Source organism: Takifugu rubripes, chromosome 20 (assembly GCF_901000725.2).
Source record: "Takifugu rubripes chromosome 20, fTakRub1.2, whole genome shotgun sequence".
Classification (NCBI taxonomy): Eukaryota; Metazoa; Chordata; class Actinopteri; order Tetraodontiformes; family Tetraodontidae; genus Takifugu; species Takifugu rubripes.
The window spans coordinates 9,950,149-9,967,358 of NC_042304.1; the positions used below are offsets into that span (position 1 = coordinate 9,950,149).

Genomic DNA, 17,210 nt, shown 5'->3' on the forward strand with positions numbered 1-17,210 from the left:
TCTGGTCATGCACAGTCTCACTGCGTGCAGGGACATTTTTTACAGTACTGCCTGCTGAAATGCCCTCTCAGTGGGAGCCTGGCCCTTCCTCTGATCTGCCTGAAACTGCCTCCAGCAGGACAAATGTCACGCTTAAACTGTGCCCACTGTCTGTTTCTTTTACTAAATTCATTCTGACCTGCTTATATTCCAATATCCTGTCCCAATATTTCCCATTTTCCAGTAAGGAAATTAAAAAATTGTCTTTGAGGCGCAGGTGTGGTGTTGAAAAAACCACAGCCCAGCAGTAAATATCATTACTCTAAGCTGACAGAGTGCACAGACAAGCAGATCCAGGAATTGCTGAACTATTATTTCACTAGTTTGCTACTTCTTTCATTAGCTCACATAAAACTGTTTTTTTGGCTGTTGGTCTGTAGCTTCATCACTTACATCATCCTGCCTTCTGGTTATTTTGGAAAACAAACACACGAATAAATCATTGTGAATTCATTAAATTAGGGAAAGTGAAAGCTATTTTGAGTGTCCCTGAGAGAAACAGTTCAGTTTTCTTGTTATCATATTTTTAAGGAAAAAGATTATTTCTTTGTATTCATTTACCAACAGAATTAAAGAAATTCAATAATCCATCCAAGTGAAAATTCAGCATTACAAAGCAGCTGAATCTATTTAAACTGAACTTCAATATTTTTTTTCTATAACGTCACTGTGATAAATAACATTTACGTTACACTTGAAACACATCATTCCACTCCAAAGGCCACCTTTGACACCTCAGTACATATTTCTTATGAGTTTATGACCAGCAAGCAAAACCCTAAACTCTCTCTCTCTCACACACACACACACACACACACACGAACACACGCACACATACACACACACACACACACACACACACACACACACACACACACACCTTTCACAATCCAGTGAGGCTGCGGGTCAAAAGGTCATGTTACTGAACATCAAATTGTTTAAGTCAACTTTGTTTATGGAGCACCAATAAAAAGAAATTACTTCAGGAGAGGAGAGGAGAGGAGAGGAGAGGAGAGGAGAGGAGAGGAGAGGAGAGGAGAGGAGAGGAGAGGAGAGGAGGCCCTGTGAGATGATCTCCATCGCTCCTGCTGATAATATACTGACGGTGGATCATGTTAAGATGAAGGGTGCCCAGTGTTTCTGGAGGTGCGTGGCATCTTTACAGAAGCTCTGATCTAAGCCTTCGATGGGGCGAGACGCACGCTTCAGTGGTGGGAGGTTAAAACATTACTGTCTCACCATCATCATCATCATCATCATCATCACCAGCCCCACAGAGACGCGTCCTCTAGCTGTAACACCAGCTGCATTATTTTGAGTAAATATTAAATTGATTGTGGCAGGTACGTTGTGATATTCACGTATTCAAAAAGGCAGCATTAATACATATTTATTAACATATATAATTATGATTATCTTCCTATTTCATGCTCCGCAAGGAATACACCCACACATGATCTTCTTACCTCTATATTAATGATTTGTGTCACACCATATTGCAAGTTTTCATATACTGGAAGATTACAGGTAAAGCAGGAAGGTCTTTTTTCCAGCTGTGCACACATGGAAACAGAAATTCTATGATCGTTCTGGTCAAATATTTTTTAAGATGATGGAAAGCTGGACCCCGAAAATAAGCTAATTTGCGTCGTCTAGCTGTTCCACTAATGCAAACTCCCCCTCAACTGTGTCCAGTTCAGTGTTTTTGTGCACTTGGATGCAGCGTGAGTCCATGAATCACATGAATGATTAAAACAGCCCCTGGTGTACGGTGTCGTTTGTTTGTGCAGGCTGATCAGTGTTCAGCCTAAGTTGAAACTGACATGCTTTTTACATGCTCTGTGATCCAGCGTTAATGTTTCATGAGCAGCAGCCTGTGTTTCACGTTCACGTTTCAGCCGCAGGGATTACACTCAGGCTTCCTCTGGGTATCGTGTTGTAGTCCGACAGCCAGCTGTTTGCTTTTTTTTCTTTGTTAATGACGAATGTGCCCTCCAGTTCATGGGACCAGGTGGAAGATCAGATCTGACTGTGCGGTGACCTCCTGCCCTTTCATATTTGCCCTGCAGCTTGACTGTTTTCACACTATTCAGAGATCAAATCTCCTCAAAATGCAAGTGTAAATATCTTCAAATTAATTAAAAATTCTTCCAGTATTGTAGAATCAAGATGTCCTTACAATCAATTGGTCAGTCTCCTTTCTTTGTACGTGTGTGTGTGTGTGTTCTTGTTACAAAGTGAGGACCAGAATATACTTTTCACGAGCAAAGTGAGGACATTGTGGTGGGGATGGGTGACATCCTTTAGTTTAAAACTGTCTAAAATGATCGTGATAGTGAGTTATGAAGGCATCTCTTGGGGCAAACAGTGATTGCAACATTAAAGTAATTACATTCTCCTGATCACAGCATTGATTTTATTCTTTGAAATTCACTTTGTCATTTTTCATTTTTAGCTGGGCATCATTAGTTTGCGTTGTAGAGCGCGTTGCTCAATAGCATCTTAAAAGGAAACATCGATTTGTGAGAGTGTGCCTGGTCAAATATGAAATAACCAATCAATGTGTCACTGCCAGGAGTCACAGAACAACACTGTGCCCTCAACAGCCCATTTTTGTGTCTGAATGGAAGTCGGAGGGCAGAGAGTCTCAATGACCTTGGATCGTGTGAAAATTTGTGGTTGTCCAGCAGGTTTAGAAGCAGCAGGAGTCGTTTAGAAGTAAATACACACATTTGGCCGGTCTCGGGGACTGATAACATTTATTTGAGTGTTGCCGATCCAGACTTCATGCTTCTGTTCTCCTGTGGCTCACACACACAACACAAAACTTTGAAAACAACTTGAGCTGTCATTGAGTCTTATTTTTAGACACTTAACTGCGGTGCATCTTGTCTTGGACGTAGATTATTCCTGGGTTGCGCTTAGAAACATTTTGAACAAATGGTTTCACGCTGACAGTAAAGCACAGTGGAGTTACTTATGCAATGGCTACATTCTCTCTTTGATAGACACTCTGAGGATTAGTTAATATTGTTGCCTCAAATTAGGGCTTTTATCGCCAGGCAACATTGTGCGGTAAGAACGGAGGATGTAAATTTGCTTGTGTTCTGCATTTTTTAGCATAACTAAGTTGATTTGAGCCACAGTGGAGGTGAACTGGAGCAAACACAGGCTAAAGTTTGCAGCAGATGAGTTGATAAAGTTATTTGTCGATTTGTCAAGTTAGAGATTAAAAAACTTTTGGGTTCTTTATTTTTTTGCAGTGTGTGAAATGTCACAGTCCCTAAAGACCCCCCCTCCCAATAGCAGCTTTCCGAGAGGCGACAATAGCTCCGCGCCCTCTTATCTTCGGTTCAGAGCCTCCTATTCTGTAAACGTGCTCAGCCACAATTGCGTCTTGAGTCACTGAGTTCACACCGATCCTTTTCACTCATTTTCACTTTTTATTTGATTCCTGTGTAGGTAAACTTTAAATTCTTCTTGCATCAATAAGTGTCTTGAATATTTATCATATTTTATGCCACAGCATTACAACATTGACTTAATTATTCGTATAAATATTCATTTGTTTGCTTTTTTCTCAGTTGATTTCCAGTAGTTTTTTCTCAGTTGATTTCCAGTAGTTTTAGCGCGACATTTGTGCTGATAACCTACAAATGAGCTGTTCATAGAGGGACAAAAACTTTTCCAACAGTTTTTCACTGATCTTTTTTCCCCTTCCTTCTTAGCATTGACCAACTCACCAAATCTACGCATGCACAGGCTCATAGTGACGGAGGAATAATGATTTTCCCAAAACATTTCACTAAATTCTGTCATCGACTGCGACTTATTTTCCTGGCTGTGAAAGCAGCAGGCAGTACTTTCCGCTGCTCCATGTCCCTGCGGTACTGCCCGGTAGCTCTGCGAGGTGCTTGTTAATGGTGTGAGCTCAGAGGTGGCTCCGTGCGTGTCAGGCCCATAATAAGCTGGCACACGCCGGACTGTCTGATGTGTCTGCTCTGATTTTATACAAGCCGTATTTTCTCAGCCCTCTGATCAGTCTCGTGGACAGATTTCTGCCAACATTACACGTATAATCAGGAATTACAGACCTCTGCCCCTCACCTCTGTTGTGGTGAAGCGCTGCAGCAGCAGAAAGGCGTCTGTTGTGTCTAAATTATGTTTGCATTCAGTAATGGAAAGCAGCTGCACCGCAGTGGGCGTCGGTAAAGATGTAAAGGTTCTATATGAGCAAAGCATTTTCATTGATCTCAAGCTTCAACAGATGAGGTGAAATAAGCTGAACAAGGCTCAGATGTGAGGAGAGTGACGCACTTGCAGGATATATAGATGCTGGAAAAAGAACCCCCACTGTCATGGAGACGGAGTGGTGGCAGAACCAGAGCGAGAGGCTGCTTCAGACCGGCAAACGCGCTGGATCCACCGTGGGCAGACACAGGAAGAAGAAGGGAGGCCTGGAAGTCAGAGTGCAGAGGCCAAAGATGGAGCGTAACATAGGAAGCGAGGTGTAGAATATGCAGTGATGCCCCGAGGCAATCAAGCATAACAGGCTGAGATGCAAGCTGAGAGACAGATTGAGAGGCAGAAGTGATGAGAATACAGGAACATCACTGCCAAGTTTGTAGTACAAAGTCCTGGTGAGAGGCACCATCCAGTGGGATTTGAAACTGAGCTACCTGCTAGAAGAAGGCAGCTTTGGCCATTTGTTATGAGATATATATCAGATAGAAGGAGATGATCAACAAAGTGGTCATGATATTAAAACAACTAGAAAAATAACTCTGGTTAATTGATCCACCTAATGCAAGGTTCAACCAGAGGAACACACACATCATTCTACGGGAATATATATTTTCCTTACGATCCGTGAGCTGTAAGGGGCCCTCTCCTCAACTCCGAATGGTTGGTTCTAAAACCATAAAGTATTTGCAGAAGGGCTGATGCACTGCAGAGGCCCAGCATGGCTGCCGGTAGTTAAATGCCGCCAGCACAAAAATGTTGCCATGGGGTGGCTTTCAGCAAATATCCTGAAACCCTTTTGTTGACAGAGGGATTTAGAGATCACCAAAGCTTAAATCCTTACCGACGTGTCTGTCTGAGTACTGTGAGAGCCATTCCAGACAGGCATGTCACTTTAGCACAGCTCACAGGCTAAGCCACGCTATCCAACCAGTCTGTTAGTGAAAAATTAAATAAACTCACTCTAATCTGGTGCTCCCTTTTTCTCAGCTGAAAAGTCTCAGGATACGAGGCAGTTCGGAGATAAATTGCCTTTGGCGCTAACGCTGGTCATGATCTGGATCAGCCCTCATCAATAAGGAAATCTCCCTTCTGTGACGTGCCACCGCGAGGCTGTGATGGCCCAAATGGTCCCCAGACCACAGCACGCTGTGCTCTCTCCCGATGGAAAGAGCAGAGGAAATGTCACACTCCTCAACGCCGCTTCAGACGGAACAGCAGCAATCAAACGGCGGTAACATTTACAGGTATTACGTGAGCTTATCACGGGTGTTAGCGAAGATGGAAGTCAGTCACTGACATTAATATGTCTGAGATTGGGATCATTTAATATGCCGAGTGTTTCCCTGCATGTGGCTGCGGAGGCTCCGACCCTCAGAAATAATCCGAGCCCGTTTGTGTGTCTTAATAAAATGGAAAATCTCTACTTAGAAGGGGTTTCTCCCAGCAGACTATTGTATTGATTGAATGATATTTGACCTGGAGTGGAAAAATCTTTTACCAGCTATCTCATGAACCAAAGTTCCTTCTAACTGTCTACGAGCAGTTTCCAAGAGAACAACCTTCATTTGTGTCCCCAAATGAGTGATACCGTGGCTGGAAGGGCCCCATTATCATCATTGCATTTAAAGAGTTTTGCTTTTTGTAACTGATATTATTGTGAAATTGAAGCATTTTCAAGTTGTGCCAAGAGGGGCCATCTGCTCACTTAAAGTAACAAACCAGTTTCAGGTCCCATTCCCACTGGTAATTGCACTAGTGCTCCCTTTTTCAGCAATTAGCGGCTGTAACCTCAGAGCAGTCCTGCTGGCAGATGAGTCCCAAGGAGGCTTGAGTGAAGCGCCGCTCCTGAAGGGGCGCAAAGTTCTCGTTACCCATTCAGCTCTCCCACTCTGAGCGACCGCCCTGTTTTAGTCACCGTGCACTCGCTGTTGCTGTGAACATCTGAAGCCAAAAGCAAATCATGCACAAGGTTAGAGGCCGGCCTGCTGCCTGGAGGACTGAGAAACGCACCAGAAAATATGCTGTGTGGCACGGTTTGAGCGTGCTGTGAACATGAGCGTTCCACATGCATAGCAACATTTTAACATATTAACATTTTAATGCATTTGAGACAAGATAAACAAATATCCAATCTTCTTTTCATAGAATGACCTTTTAAAGTTTTTTTTTAATTATTTGACTGTGAAAGACTTGTTGAAGTGGTATTTCTAAAAGCACTTTATTGGACTGTGATCCATGTAGAAATATCACGCTGTACAAATTCAATTTCACTGTTTAACAGCACAGTGATTGTTTGGCTGCGTGGTTGATCAGAAGTATTAGTACTGGTAGGAGGAGGAATAGGAAAAGTAAAAATAGTAGAAAAAGAATAATTAACAAAACTAGTAGTGGTAGAAAGAATAGTAGTATTAGTGCTAGTGGTGTTAGTAGTAGACTAATAAGCAACAGAATAAAGTGGGAGTAGTAGGAGTATAATTACATCAGTATTAGAAAGAAAAGTCATTATTGCACTGGGGCTAACCTGAAGATGTCCGAGGACAGGGACAAAGTTCCTCTGAAGCTGTTCTGGTTTTACTACTTCACTGTAGGAAGGGACTGAGGCAGCCAAAGAAGAAAACCTTTCCCGTAAATGTATCAGATGCGAGTGATAAAGTGTGGCCGTAAATGGATTGATTTTTGGTTTTCTTGCCTCATGATAGACAGAAACATTTAGTTTTCTGCCACCAACAGTACGCTCTTGATTTGATTAACAATGTGCATAATGCTCCAGACAGCCGCTGCAAATAGCTTACTTTACGATTTTATCTCCCAGAACAGCCCCACGTTGGCCTGAACTTTAGTAGCAAATCTTGTGCAGGGAACAATCTGTCTTTAATGGTCTCTAAAAATATTTTTATTTCAACCTAAAATTGTGCTCTCGTCAAACCACTTAGGCAGAGGTTCATCAGAGAGCAACCAAAAATGCAGCTCAGTCAAAAACAATCCTATAAAAAACCCTTTCCGGTGCTGTTGGCTCCCTCAATTTCTGGGCATACGGTACAGAGGGAACACTTAGCTTCTGAATTAGTGTCGTATTCTAGTCAGTTCGTACAGTAGTCTTTCTGAATCGTGTCCTTCGGGCTGCAACCATGGCCGCGTTTACACCCGGATGAAGTTTGGCGCTTCATCAGATGCCTCGGTGCCAGGGACGAATATTTAAACATTATCGTTTAAAAAAAAGGAAAAAATGTAAGAATGTGTTAATAGGATGCAACTAAAAGGCTTCAGGTTGGGTTTAAGCGCCGTCTGATCAGGCAGCTTCCCCAGTCCACAGACGTGGAGGTGTGTGATGAGCAGCCCCCTGAACAGCAAATTTAATTCCATTATGATGAGCTCGGCACGGGGGGGGGACACGAGGCTGTGGATGAAATGTGGAGTGTCAGAGAGAAACCAGTGGCTTCCTCTGGACTCTACCATAAAGTCAAGGGAAAATGATGACTGTAGTCTTGTATAATCAATCTCTACCAATCTCTGGCAGGCTGCTGGATACTCTCACCCCCCCCCCCCCCCCCCGCCCCTCCTGCAGATTTGAGTGCAGTTTTCTCAAATGTCAACTTGTAGCCCATAGTAGCATTCACATGATGTGTGTTCATCAGATCAGAGCAAACTGTACTTGATTAAACCATTCATTGTGACCAGTCGCTCAAGGCACAATGGTTTTATATCACTTATGTGATCCCAAGAAGCCTAAGAGCATTAAATAAACGAGGAAGCTGATTGATTTTAGGGCAGTCGTGTATCAACGTTCATCTGTCATCTACTGCGTGATTGCTGTACTACGGGAAAAATGATTTGTGCATCAAGCTACACATCATAGTTTGCCATAAGTATTAGATTTCCGTGCTGTGGACAACCATACTCATCACTGTCAACAATCAATCCTCCGCATTGTTCCGTGAACCGCTCTTCATTACCATAGTCTTGTGGGAACGGCATCACTCGGTGTAATGTCATCCAAGACGACCAATCACAGTGTTTGAGAGATGAAGTCTTTTCTGCAGGATGCCCTGGGCGAGGGTGGGGGCAGGGTGGGGGCTGGGGGTTAAACAGCACTGAGTTGTCCAACTGTCCTGACGCAATGATTTCACTGTTGTAGGGGAAAGACTCTAGGGCTGCAGATAAGACTGTTGCCATGGTCCTGAAGGAGATACCAAGTAAGGCGTCATCAGAAGGGAAGCCCCTCCTCACGGTGACTACCAAGGTGGGAAGAACTACTTTAGAAACCATCCCTTCAGCCCTCCTCCCCGTCCCCTGTGTTGGCCCTTCTGAGCAACAACAAAGTTTGGAGTGTCTCTTAACTGACCTCTGCTGTCTGACTGCTCATTCAAGCTTTACGTTGTCGTCTCTGTGATTCAGCTGCTCTATGGGGTATAAAACCACATTATCTGCTCTACATTGACTCCACTGCAAATACTGGCTGACTTTTTGGAATTAGCCTTCAAAAAGAACATTACCAATTAGGATTTTTGTGGCCGAGCACCGATTAGTGAGTTTAAATAAACAATGACGATCCGATCACGTGAGGGAGCAATAGGTCTATTTAAAGAAGTTGTCTATTCACTGTATACACTTGTGTTTACCGAGTGTCCAAAATGTATATTCTTAAAACTTTTTTGCCAGTATTTGATCATTTTTGCCCCAAACTGCCCTAGATGAAAAGGTCAAATATCAATGACCTCATTCAACACTGGACAGACAGAAGTTCAATCAGGACCAACCAAAGTAGCTTGAGACAGCAATAAAATGAATTTATTCTAATTAAATTACGTTTCTGTAATAAGTATGATACAAATTCCACACCAATGGTGATGTCATTCATTGGGTCGGCGAATTAAGACACTTTGGCCGATCAGCTCGAAGGGGAACCTAAATTACAGCACCTTTATATGTACGATGAACCAGAGGGTGAACAATGTTTACTTTCTCCTTATTTAGGTCAGAAAAAAAAACTCCCACAGGAACTTTTTACACCTCATAAGCAGCTCAACCTAAATGCGACGCCACCCAGCGTGGCGTCGAGCTATCGACCGAGCTCCCCGTGTTGGAACTACTGCTGAGCTTTCCACTTCTCCTGCGCTCCTTCTGGCTGGATGGAGCTGATGCTTCATCAGTTTTCTTGTGCTTGATTGCTTTGTTGCTGTGTGCGCGCGTGTGTTTGTCATATGTGTGTGTGTGTGTGTGTGTGTGTGTGTGTGTGTGTTTTTTAATATCCTAGCCTACAGCATGCTCCGGACTTGTTTGGCTTCCTGATACAACCTCCTGCTTTGAGCGGCGTCGCTGCAACCGAAATAACCCGAGTGAAAAGGATGTAATTGCATCTCAGCACATTTGCTGACGGACAGAAGCTGCTGAACTGACACAAACAAGTAATGACTCGTATAGTTCTATAAATAGGTTAGCGTATACTGGGCGCGGTCTGTAGGAAGCTGGAGGAAGAACTCGCCTGCGCGGCGCCATCTTGCGTCTTGTGCGGCCTTGGTTTTTGCTACATCAAACGACGTTCCCTTAAGACGCCGCGGGAATCGATAACGCGGAGGCAAAGAGGCGGCCTGCCGCACCTGTCCTGCTTCTAACCTTTGGAACACCTGGAAATATCAATACCGTCATCTTTTAAAACAAAAACCTACTGGGACAGGATCGATTGGGAATTTAAAGGGGGTGGTAACTTATTAAAGTGTCAAAGACTGTGTCCAAATACCCTGATCCATAGTTTTACATTATCATAATCACTGATTTAATATCGTGTGTAACAACCAAGACCATCAGTATTTGACTGAAGGACACACGAACTCTTTATTTCACTCTGCTTTCTTGCTTTCAGCTCTCTTATTTTAATCCCTTTTGTGGGCACAAGTCAGGAGATGGGAATCCTGGGTTTAGGAAAATGAAACACCTGCGAGGTCGAGGTTAACACTGTCACACGCTGTCACTGGGATCTCGGCGACAGAGGCAGAGACTCGCCACCACATCAGGCAGGTTGTCTCTGGAGGCTTCACAGAGTCAGGGGTCAGAAAACTGCCATTTAAATAATGTATTAATCCACTGCAATAAAATAGTCCCCCAAAATCGCGGTCCCCATCTGTATAAGCAACATTTAAAATGCTGCTTTGAGTATTTTAGATGCAATATTTGGCTACAATCCACGCTTCCTAACTGTGAAATAATCTACTAGGGACAATGGACGGAGCTAAATTAGAAAGGAATTATTCATGAACGATTTGGTGGATTCGCTTCCTACATGTACTCAACACAAGAAAACACTCATTTACTCCTTGAGCCCATTCTGGACATGTAAAAATGGTTATTATGAAACTGTATGAGTCATAAAACACCTTATAAGTAGCTAAATGCTGCTGTGACATAACATTTACATCATAGTGAGGACAAAAATAGGCGCATTTATGGTGTCAGAATTAAATAATGGGAATTTAATAACAACCCTGAATAAAGTCTATGGGATTTATGTAACAAAGGCGCCAGGCCTCTCCTTTGATATTTCTTAGCTGTTGGTGTTTTTAATGCCGTGTTTTTGTTCTGGTGGCCTGTCCCGTCCTCACCTCGGCGCCCCCGCCCTCAGAGCTCAGACAGTTTAACTGCTACACGGTTCCCTTAACAGCAGCATCACAGGATGTTGGTGTCAGACCCAAGTGGCACAATTAGCTCAAGGTTTCCATTACATCATTTTCTAGATTACTCCTGCAGGCACTTGTAAACAAAGTGCTTTGCATAAGACAAAAGAAAAAAAAGACGTCAGAGCAGGGAAGGAGAATAAAAACAGGCCGTGTGGACGGGGAAAAGGGAACTGTGTGGAGAGAAATGGACAGGCGGCAGAGAGAACTGCTCTCTAGGGTTCAAAGTGAACCCATAATTAGGGTTTCAACGTCGCCTGCGACCAAAGTGTCTGAGTCATCTCCCCAGATGAATGCGCTGGATCTCCTGTCCCCGTTTTCTGGATGATTAGAGGAGGAAAATGCAAAGATCTCATTTACTCAAAACCATTATTTAAAAATTTGCCCCGATGGCATTCTCAGGAAGGGCTTTGAACTGGGTGTACAACAATCATACTGTGCACGGCTTCCGCCTTTGGTCTGCCGCCAGTCATTTATGGCAACATCTGCAGCCCCATTTCTGAACCCATCTACTCCGAAACTGCATTTAAAAGAGGATAAGGCTGCACATTGTGTGCAGGCTTTCCTAATTTGACATTGACATCACAGAAGCATCCCTAATTTCTCCAAATACAGCGACGTTTGATTATAAAACCTGCTTTTGCTGAGTGCACTTGTTTTTGAGTGAATTGTTTGTGGAAAAAACAGCCATTTTTAATGCGTCGCCCGTGGATCGAAACTCCGGAGTTAACTTCGAATACAAAGTTCAAAATGGCCCCGATTTAAATAATGTCTTGCAAATAGGTTGCCTTAAATTCTTCTGAGCCTCACATTAATCAAGCTGGCTCAACCGGCGCATCACAATCACATCATTTAATTCCCCAGGTGATGTTTTGAGTGACTCTGCTCTGATTTTCCCGGCTTTTATTGCTGTACCGAGAATGTCAATGAATCCGACGTATCTTTCAGAGCGACGGGGTGCTGCCGATGTCCAGCACGCCGTCTGTGTCACAGCCCTGACCTTCAGTCAATCAGTCACAACATCAAAAACTCTGCAGGGAAACCTTCAGACCGAAGGAAAATCTTCACGCCACCAGACACCCAAAGTGGAGAAATCCAAGGTCGTCTCTCATTTGGCGAGTTTTCAGCCAAACTACAGAGGATTTATCAGAACGTCTCTCAGATCTTCCCATAAATAAACTCCTGGAAAATTGTTATTCAGTGACAGATGTCTGTGGTTATCATCCACTCAGCCGCAGCGAGCCTGTGCATTTATGAATGTCATTTAAATTGTTTACAGACTCTCTTTTTAGTCCCCATGGTTCCCATGTCTCCAGCGAGTTTTAGAGCCCACTAACTAGATGCCAAGAAACGGTGTCTGTGGAGCCATTTCTGGACTTTTAGGCTATCCGGTGTGCTGCATTTTGCAGCAGTCCAATCATAATTCCTGCTGCACATGCTTGTTACAGGAATGCATTAAAGATGCATTAATACAGTTGTTTACATTAAAAGACAGCAGCTACCTTTGTCGTGACAGTCGGAATGTTTTGTTTAAAGTTTAGGATGTAAAAAAATGTCTCGTCACCAGCACGTTTGCTTCAAGTTCTAATCTATAGCGATTGTTAAAAACCCAGAAATGGTTTGCAAATTAATGCCACACAATCCTCGTCAGATCCTCTGAAAACTGGACGTCATGGCGCCACCTACAGATATGGGATGTACAAGCCCACCACACAAACGAAAGCCAATATTAGCAGCTGTTTAATGGGCTAAAATTGTTATAACCAATTACAAAAAATAATAAAATATTGTTATGGATTAAAAATAAAGCACATTCCTACTGAATGGGTATTATCCAGGATGCTTTGAATCCAAAGGATAAATGACACGCTCACTGGCTGCAAGAGAGGGTTAAATCTTCCTTTGAAGCCAGGCTCTATTCCTGCACCGGTTCTAACGACCTGAGCAGGCAACACAAAATAACCCCCAGTTATTTATCAAACACATGTCAGGTTTTCGTCTGATCCATTCTTTCCTCTTTAATTAAACTTCCATTAATATTCCCCCATCTAGCCCGGATAGCAGCAATTCGCTAATGTCAAGTTTCCTCTCGGCCAGCATTGTCCACAATGGCGGGAGCTAAACCTTTTTTTTCCCTCTCTGAGACAAAACTGGCTTTCACCTCCCGATTATGAACCAATGGTTGGCAAATTGCAGCCAGCTGCATCCAGAATTTCCATTAGGGCGGCAGGGAACCAGTAATGAATTGGCGATAACCTATTCAGCAGCTGTACTGGCAGGTCCGCTCACTTCTGCCACGCAGCGAAGGTGATTAGCATTTTTTTCTTTCCGGTTTGGACGGTGTGATAAGCAGAAATGTTCGGGCCATTCATTTTCCGAGGAAGACGCTCATCAAGGCTCTTCCCGGTCGCCGACTGCAGCCCAGCGTAAACCTGCATCTTCCTGTCGCTCTTTTATGTAATCTGACCCACTTTCCCCCGTTTGTAGTCGTGTGAGTTCCTGATGAACCCAGCACACTTCTATCATCTTTTAAACATGGTTGTGCGGCCGCCCATCCAGAGAAAAGCTTCCATTTCCTGCTGCGAAGACAAGTGAAAGTAGCTAAATTGATGACGTGCGCGTTCTGCACACACAGTGGGAATCGGATCCAGATCAGCTGCATGCAAAGGCAGCATGTCAGTGCATGGATTACATCACTTCCTTTGAACATACGGCACAACCGTCTTTGATCTATTCCACAGTATTTCACCTTGAATATCTTGTGTTGCTGTCGCCATGGAGACCCCGGCGTCGCCTGTGTCACGGCCGTGCCGGGGCCCTCGTGGCCCTTAGTCGTGGTGGGTTTTCGACGGGTGCGAGAGCTTAAACTGTCTCGTCTATTTGCCTCCGCAGCTGGTGAGTGAGCAACAAGAAAGCCGCCCACTTCTGAGCCCCTCCATCGACGATTTCCTCTGCGAGACCAAGTGCGATGGGCTCTCTCGCCCGGTGACCTCCAACACAGCCGGTACAGTACAGCCACGTTTCCCAGACTCTCTGACCAGCCAGGAGCACGTTCTACAGGGGCTATTGGAAGCCAGCTGAGCTAAAGCGCTGCAAATTGTACCAAACCCAACGATCTGTAGAAAGGTCCGAGAACAGCCATCTTGGTTTCTACATGAATGAGACCTTGATCACTGGACTTCTACCCTTCTGCCCCAGAGACAGACTAAATGCTCGCTGCAGTGAATCATTTATCTATTTATTTATTCATCATTCCAGATTCAGCGCGGCAGCAAACAACAGCTAACTAGAACGAGCAGCAACAGTGCGACGAAGGATAATAAATGGATCGGAAGTGTTAATCCGCCGGGGAGCGGCGTCACCTCGCTCTCTTCCATGCGGTTTAATCTTTGTCTGATGTCGAGGTTGATGGCTGCCTGTTTACGTAATTTTTCCGAAAACTCTTTCATGAAAAATAGATTACGCTGGATTTGGGTTTCGGAGACACAAATTCAAGCCGGCTGACCTAAAAACATCACTTACCATCGCTGCTTCTATACAAGCGTTGAAAAATTAAAGTGAGGTGACTCACTGGTCAGAATATCACTCCCTTAGTGGTTGTTGTGCTCAAGCCTCAGGTTTTCTGGGATGACAGAGGTGAATGTATGGATAAAACAGCCCTTTATTCCCCCACATGGCACAATTCTAATATATAAATATTCCTAAATAAAAATCTTTGTCTCCAGCCTTGAAGGTTTGTGGTGACTCAGCTTTATTATTCCCCTCTGTAGACCAAACTATGATGTCATAAAGATAAAATACTGACTCATGTCGATAATGCCCACGGATGCACAGAAACCAAACTCCAACGTGCGAAAACATTTTGACATCACTGCTTTTGCCTTTGCTCCTCATCCGAGGGGGAGTCGCAGATGACCAGAAGGTTTCAGTCTACAGACGCGCTCGGCTGGATGTTCACTTTAGAGCGCCACTGCAGCAAGATAAGACATTTTCTCCCTCGAAGTGCCGATATTATCGAGCAGAATAATTTCAAGGTTTTATAAATAATAAAAACATAAAGGGCAATCAATTGAAGACAATGACTCCAGAACCTGAAGGACTTGTCAGAAAATTGGGCCGGGGAGACGAAAATGGGAGAAGAAACCCAAAAATCGAACGTCCTGCGAGTGTTAATGAAACCTGCCTCTCAGGACAAAGTCTTCTAATCCCTCAACAGACAGCTGCGTCCTCCTGCGCCGCTCCACCAACCTGAGATTAAATTACTTAATTGACCAAACTGGAGCTCCTGGCGGGGTCATCCGTACGGGCCCCTGGTATATTTAGAAAAGAGCAGCAAATTTGAAGGCGTCCACCCAGGAGGCGACGGCGTGACAGCTTAAATAGCTCTGACAGCTCAGCTGGTCGTGTCAGAAAACGTGTGCGTCAAAATCCGAACTTCCCGTCACATTACCGAGACCTGCAGATCAGTCCAACCACATGAACTCACTTTTACAAAGGCGAGAAGATCCTAAACGCCTGTTCTGGGTTGCGTTTATTTACAGACTCCACACCTTCCCGGACGGAGTAAAAGATGTTTTACAGATCCGTCCTTGTGTCTGCTCACCTCGCATTAACGCAGCGTCTCTGCATCCCTCCCAGTTCTGTCTTCAACACTGGATCTTCTGGATCTCAGCGAACCCGGCGACAGAAAGAACCGCAAAGACAAGAAGAACCCCCTGTCGCTGGGAAACATCCAGAAGAGCAGCAAGAAGAGCATGGATGAGACTGAGCTGATCCAGGTGGAGGTGGAGCAGACGAGCCGGAGCACCAGAACCCCGGAGAAGACTTCACTGGACACAGGTAGAAGCTGAACGTGCTGCTTGTTACACAGTGCAGGAGGGGCCTGGTTCTGCTCAAGAGTTCTTCCTGTTATAAGGAGCTTTCCCGCCACTGTTTTGGGGGTCGGACTCTGAATATTTACAGTGACAGATGCCGTCAATAAAGTAGAGATGAATAATAATCATACAGTGAACTTTCCCACCAGTCTTGTCAGACTAAATCAAAAGAAGTTCTGGTGTTTCTTCTCCAGCTGCTCGGACTCCCAGTGCTCCCAGTGGCCTTGGCTTTACTCATGAACAAGCAAAAGGAAAAGGAAGCCAAGCTTTTCTAATGAGAGGAAGCCATCTCTGAAGGCTTTCAAAGGAAATAATGAATGACTGCCAGCTCAAAGTTAAAGTTTTCAGTGAAAACTAATTACGCATTTTGAGTCAAACTTCCCTGTGATGAATAATTTATTTCAGGGAGATTGATGATACTGTAGCTTCATTTACAAGCCAGACCGAACGCTCTGTTCTCTAGTTGAGACGCCCACGTTACCAATTGTCTGCATGTTTTGCAGCTCACCATTTTCCCGGTGAACAAGCGGCAGAAACCTGGTGCTTCTTGTCGGCTAATTATTTTTTTTCCCCCCCTTTTTCCTAAAAATGCCCGTGGACGCCGGCTCGGTCTCCGGTTTGTCACTCTTGTTTTGTGTTCACTCGGTCGACAGTCACCATTTGTTCGACTCTGGATAAATGGGAGGAGTTAAACATCAACCCTGAGAAGAACGGCAACAGGAAGTGGAAGCTGGAGAGGCGGCGTTCTTCCAAAAACTCCTCCAATGAGTTTCTTTGGTGGGTACTCGCCACGAATTATTTACTCCCCCCTATTAATGTCATCAGCCTCGTATTTTTCTAGTTATTTTTCCTTTATTATGTCCCAGCTCTCTTGTGATTTGCCATGATTATTTTTAGGCAAAACTAATCTTCTGCTACTAATATTAGTGATGCACAGACTGGATGCAGACACATGTGTGTGTGTAGAGCTAATTTTCAACCTGAGACTAGACTCTCATATTTTCTTAAAATCAGAGACCAGTTATCAGCTGTGTTGAGCTGCTGCGATCGTTTAAGACCAGTTGTCACCTTACATCAGCGCCGCGGTGATAGATTTCTGGCCAATCAACCAATCAGTGTCCAGAACAAGCTGTGGAAACGGCCCGTGCTTTTTCAGTTAATACCTTTGTCCTGCTGACAGTTGACTAAAGGATGCCATCCTCCTCAACCCAGGGCTTCCAGTATGAACGTCAGAGTTGAGTTGGAAAAAGAAAATCCCCCTCAAAGCTTTTCTCCTTTGGTTCCAGGTCCATTGACGGTAAAAACCAGGTGGAGCCCAATAAGAACGTGGTGGACGTGAACACCAAAGTGGAGCAGGAATCTGCTCTCGCGTCTCAAGTAAGTT

General features: G+C 44.2%; 1 protein-coding gene across 5 annotated transcripts in view; it reads left to right on the plus strand.

Annotated features, from left to right (window-relative positions):
- The window catches only part of pex5la (peroxisomal biogenesis factor 5-like a), a 47,996-nt gene that overhangs the window by 14,675 nt on the left and 16,111 nt on the right, over window positions 1–17,210 (plus strand). For 3 of the 5 annotated variants that reach the window (XM_029827709.1, XM_029827711.1, XM_029827713.1), the window contains exons 2-6: window positions 8,420–8,524; window positions 13,845–13,956; window positions 15,591–15,791; window positions 16,480–16,603; window positions 17,113–17,203. In XM_029827709.1, the coding sequence (XP_029683569.1) occupies window positions 8,420–8,524; window positions 13,845–13,956; window positions 15,591–15,791; window positions 16,480–16,603; window positions 17,113–17,203 (633 nt within the window). Of the gene's footprint in view, window positions 1–5,288; window positions 5,529–8,419; window positions 8,525–13,844; window positions 13,957–15,590; window positions 15,792–16,479; window positions 16,604–17,112; window positions 17,204–17,210 lie in introns of those variants that run through there. The other 2 variants (XM_029827712.1, XM_029827714.1) reach the window with 2 other exon arrangements.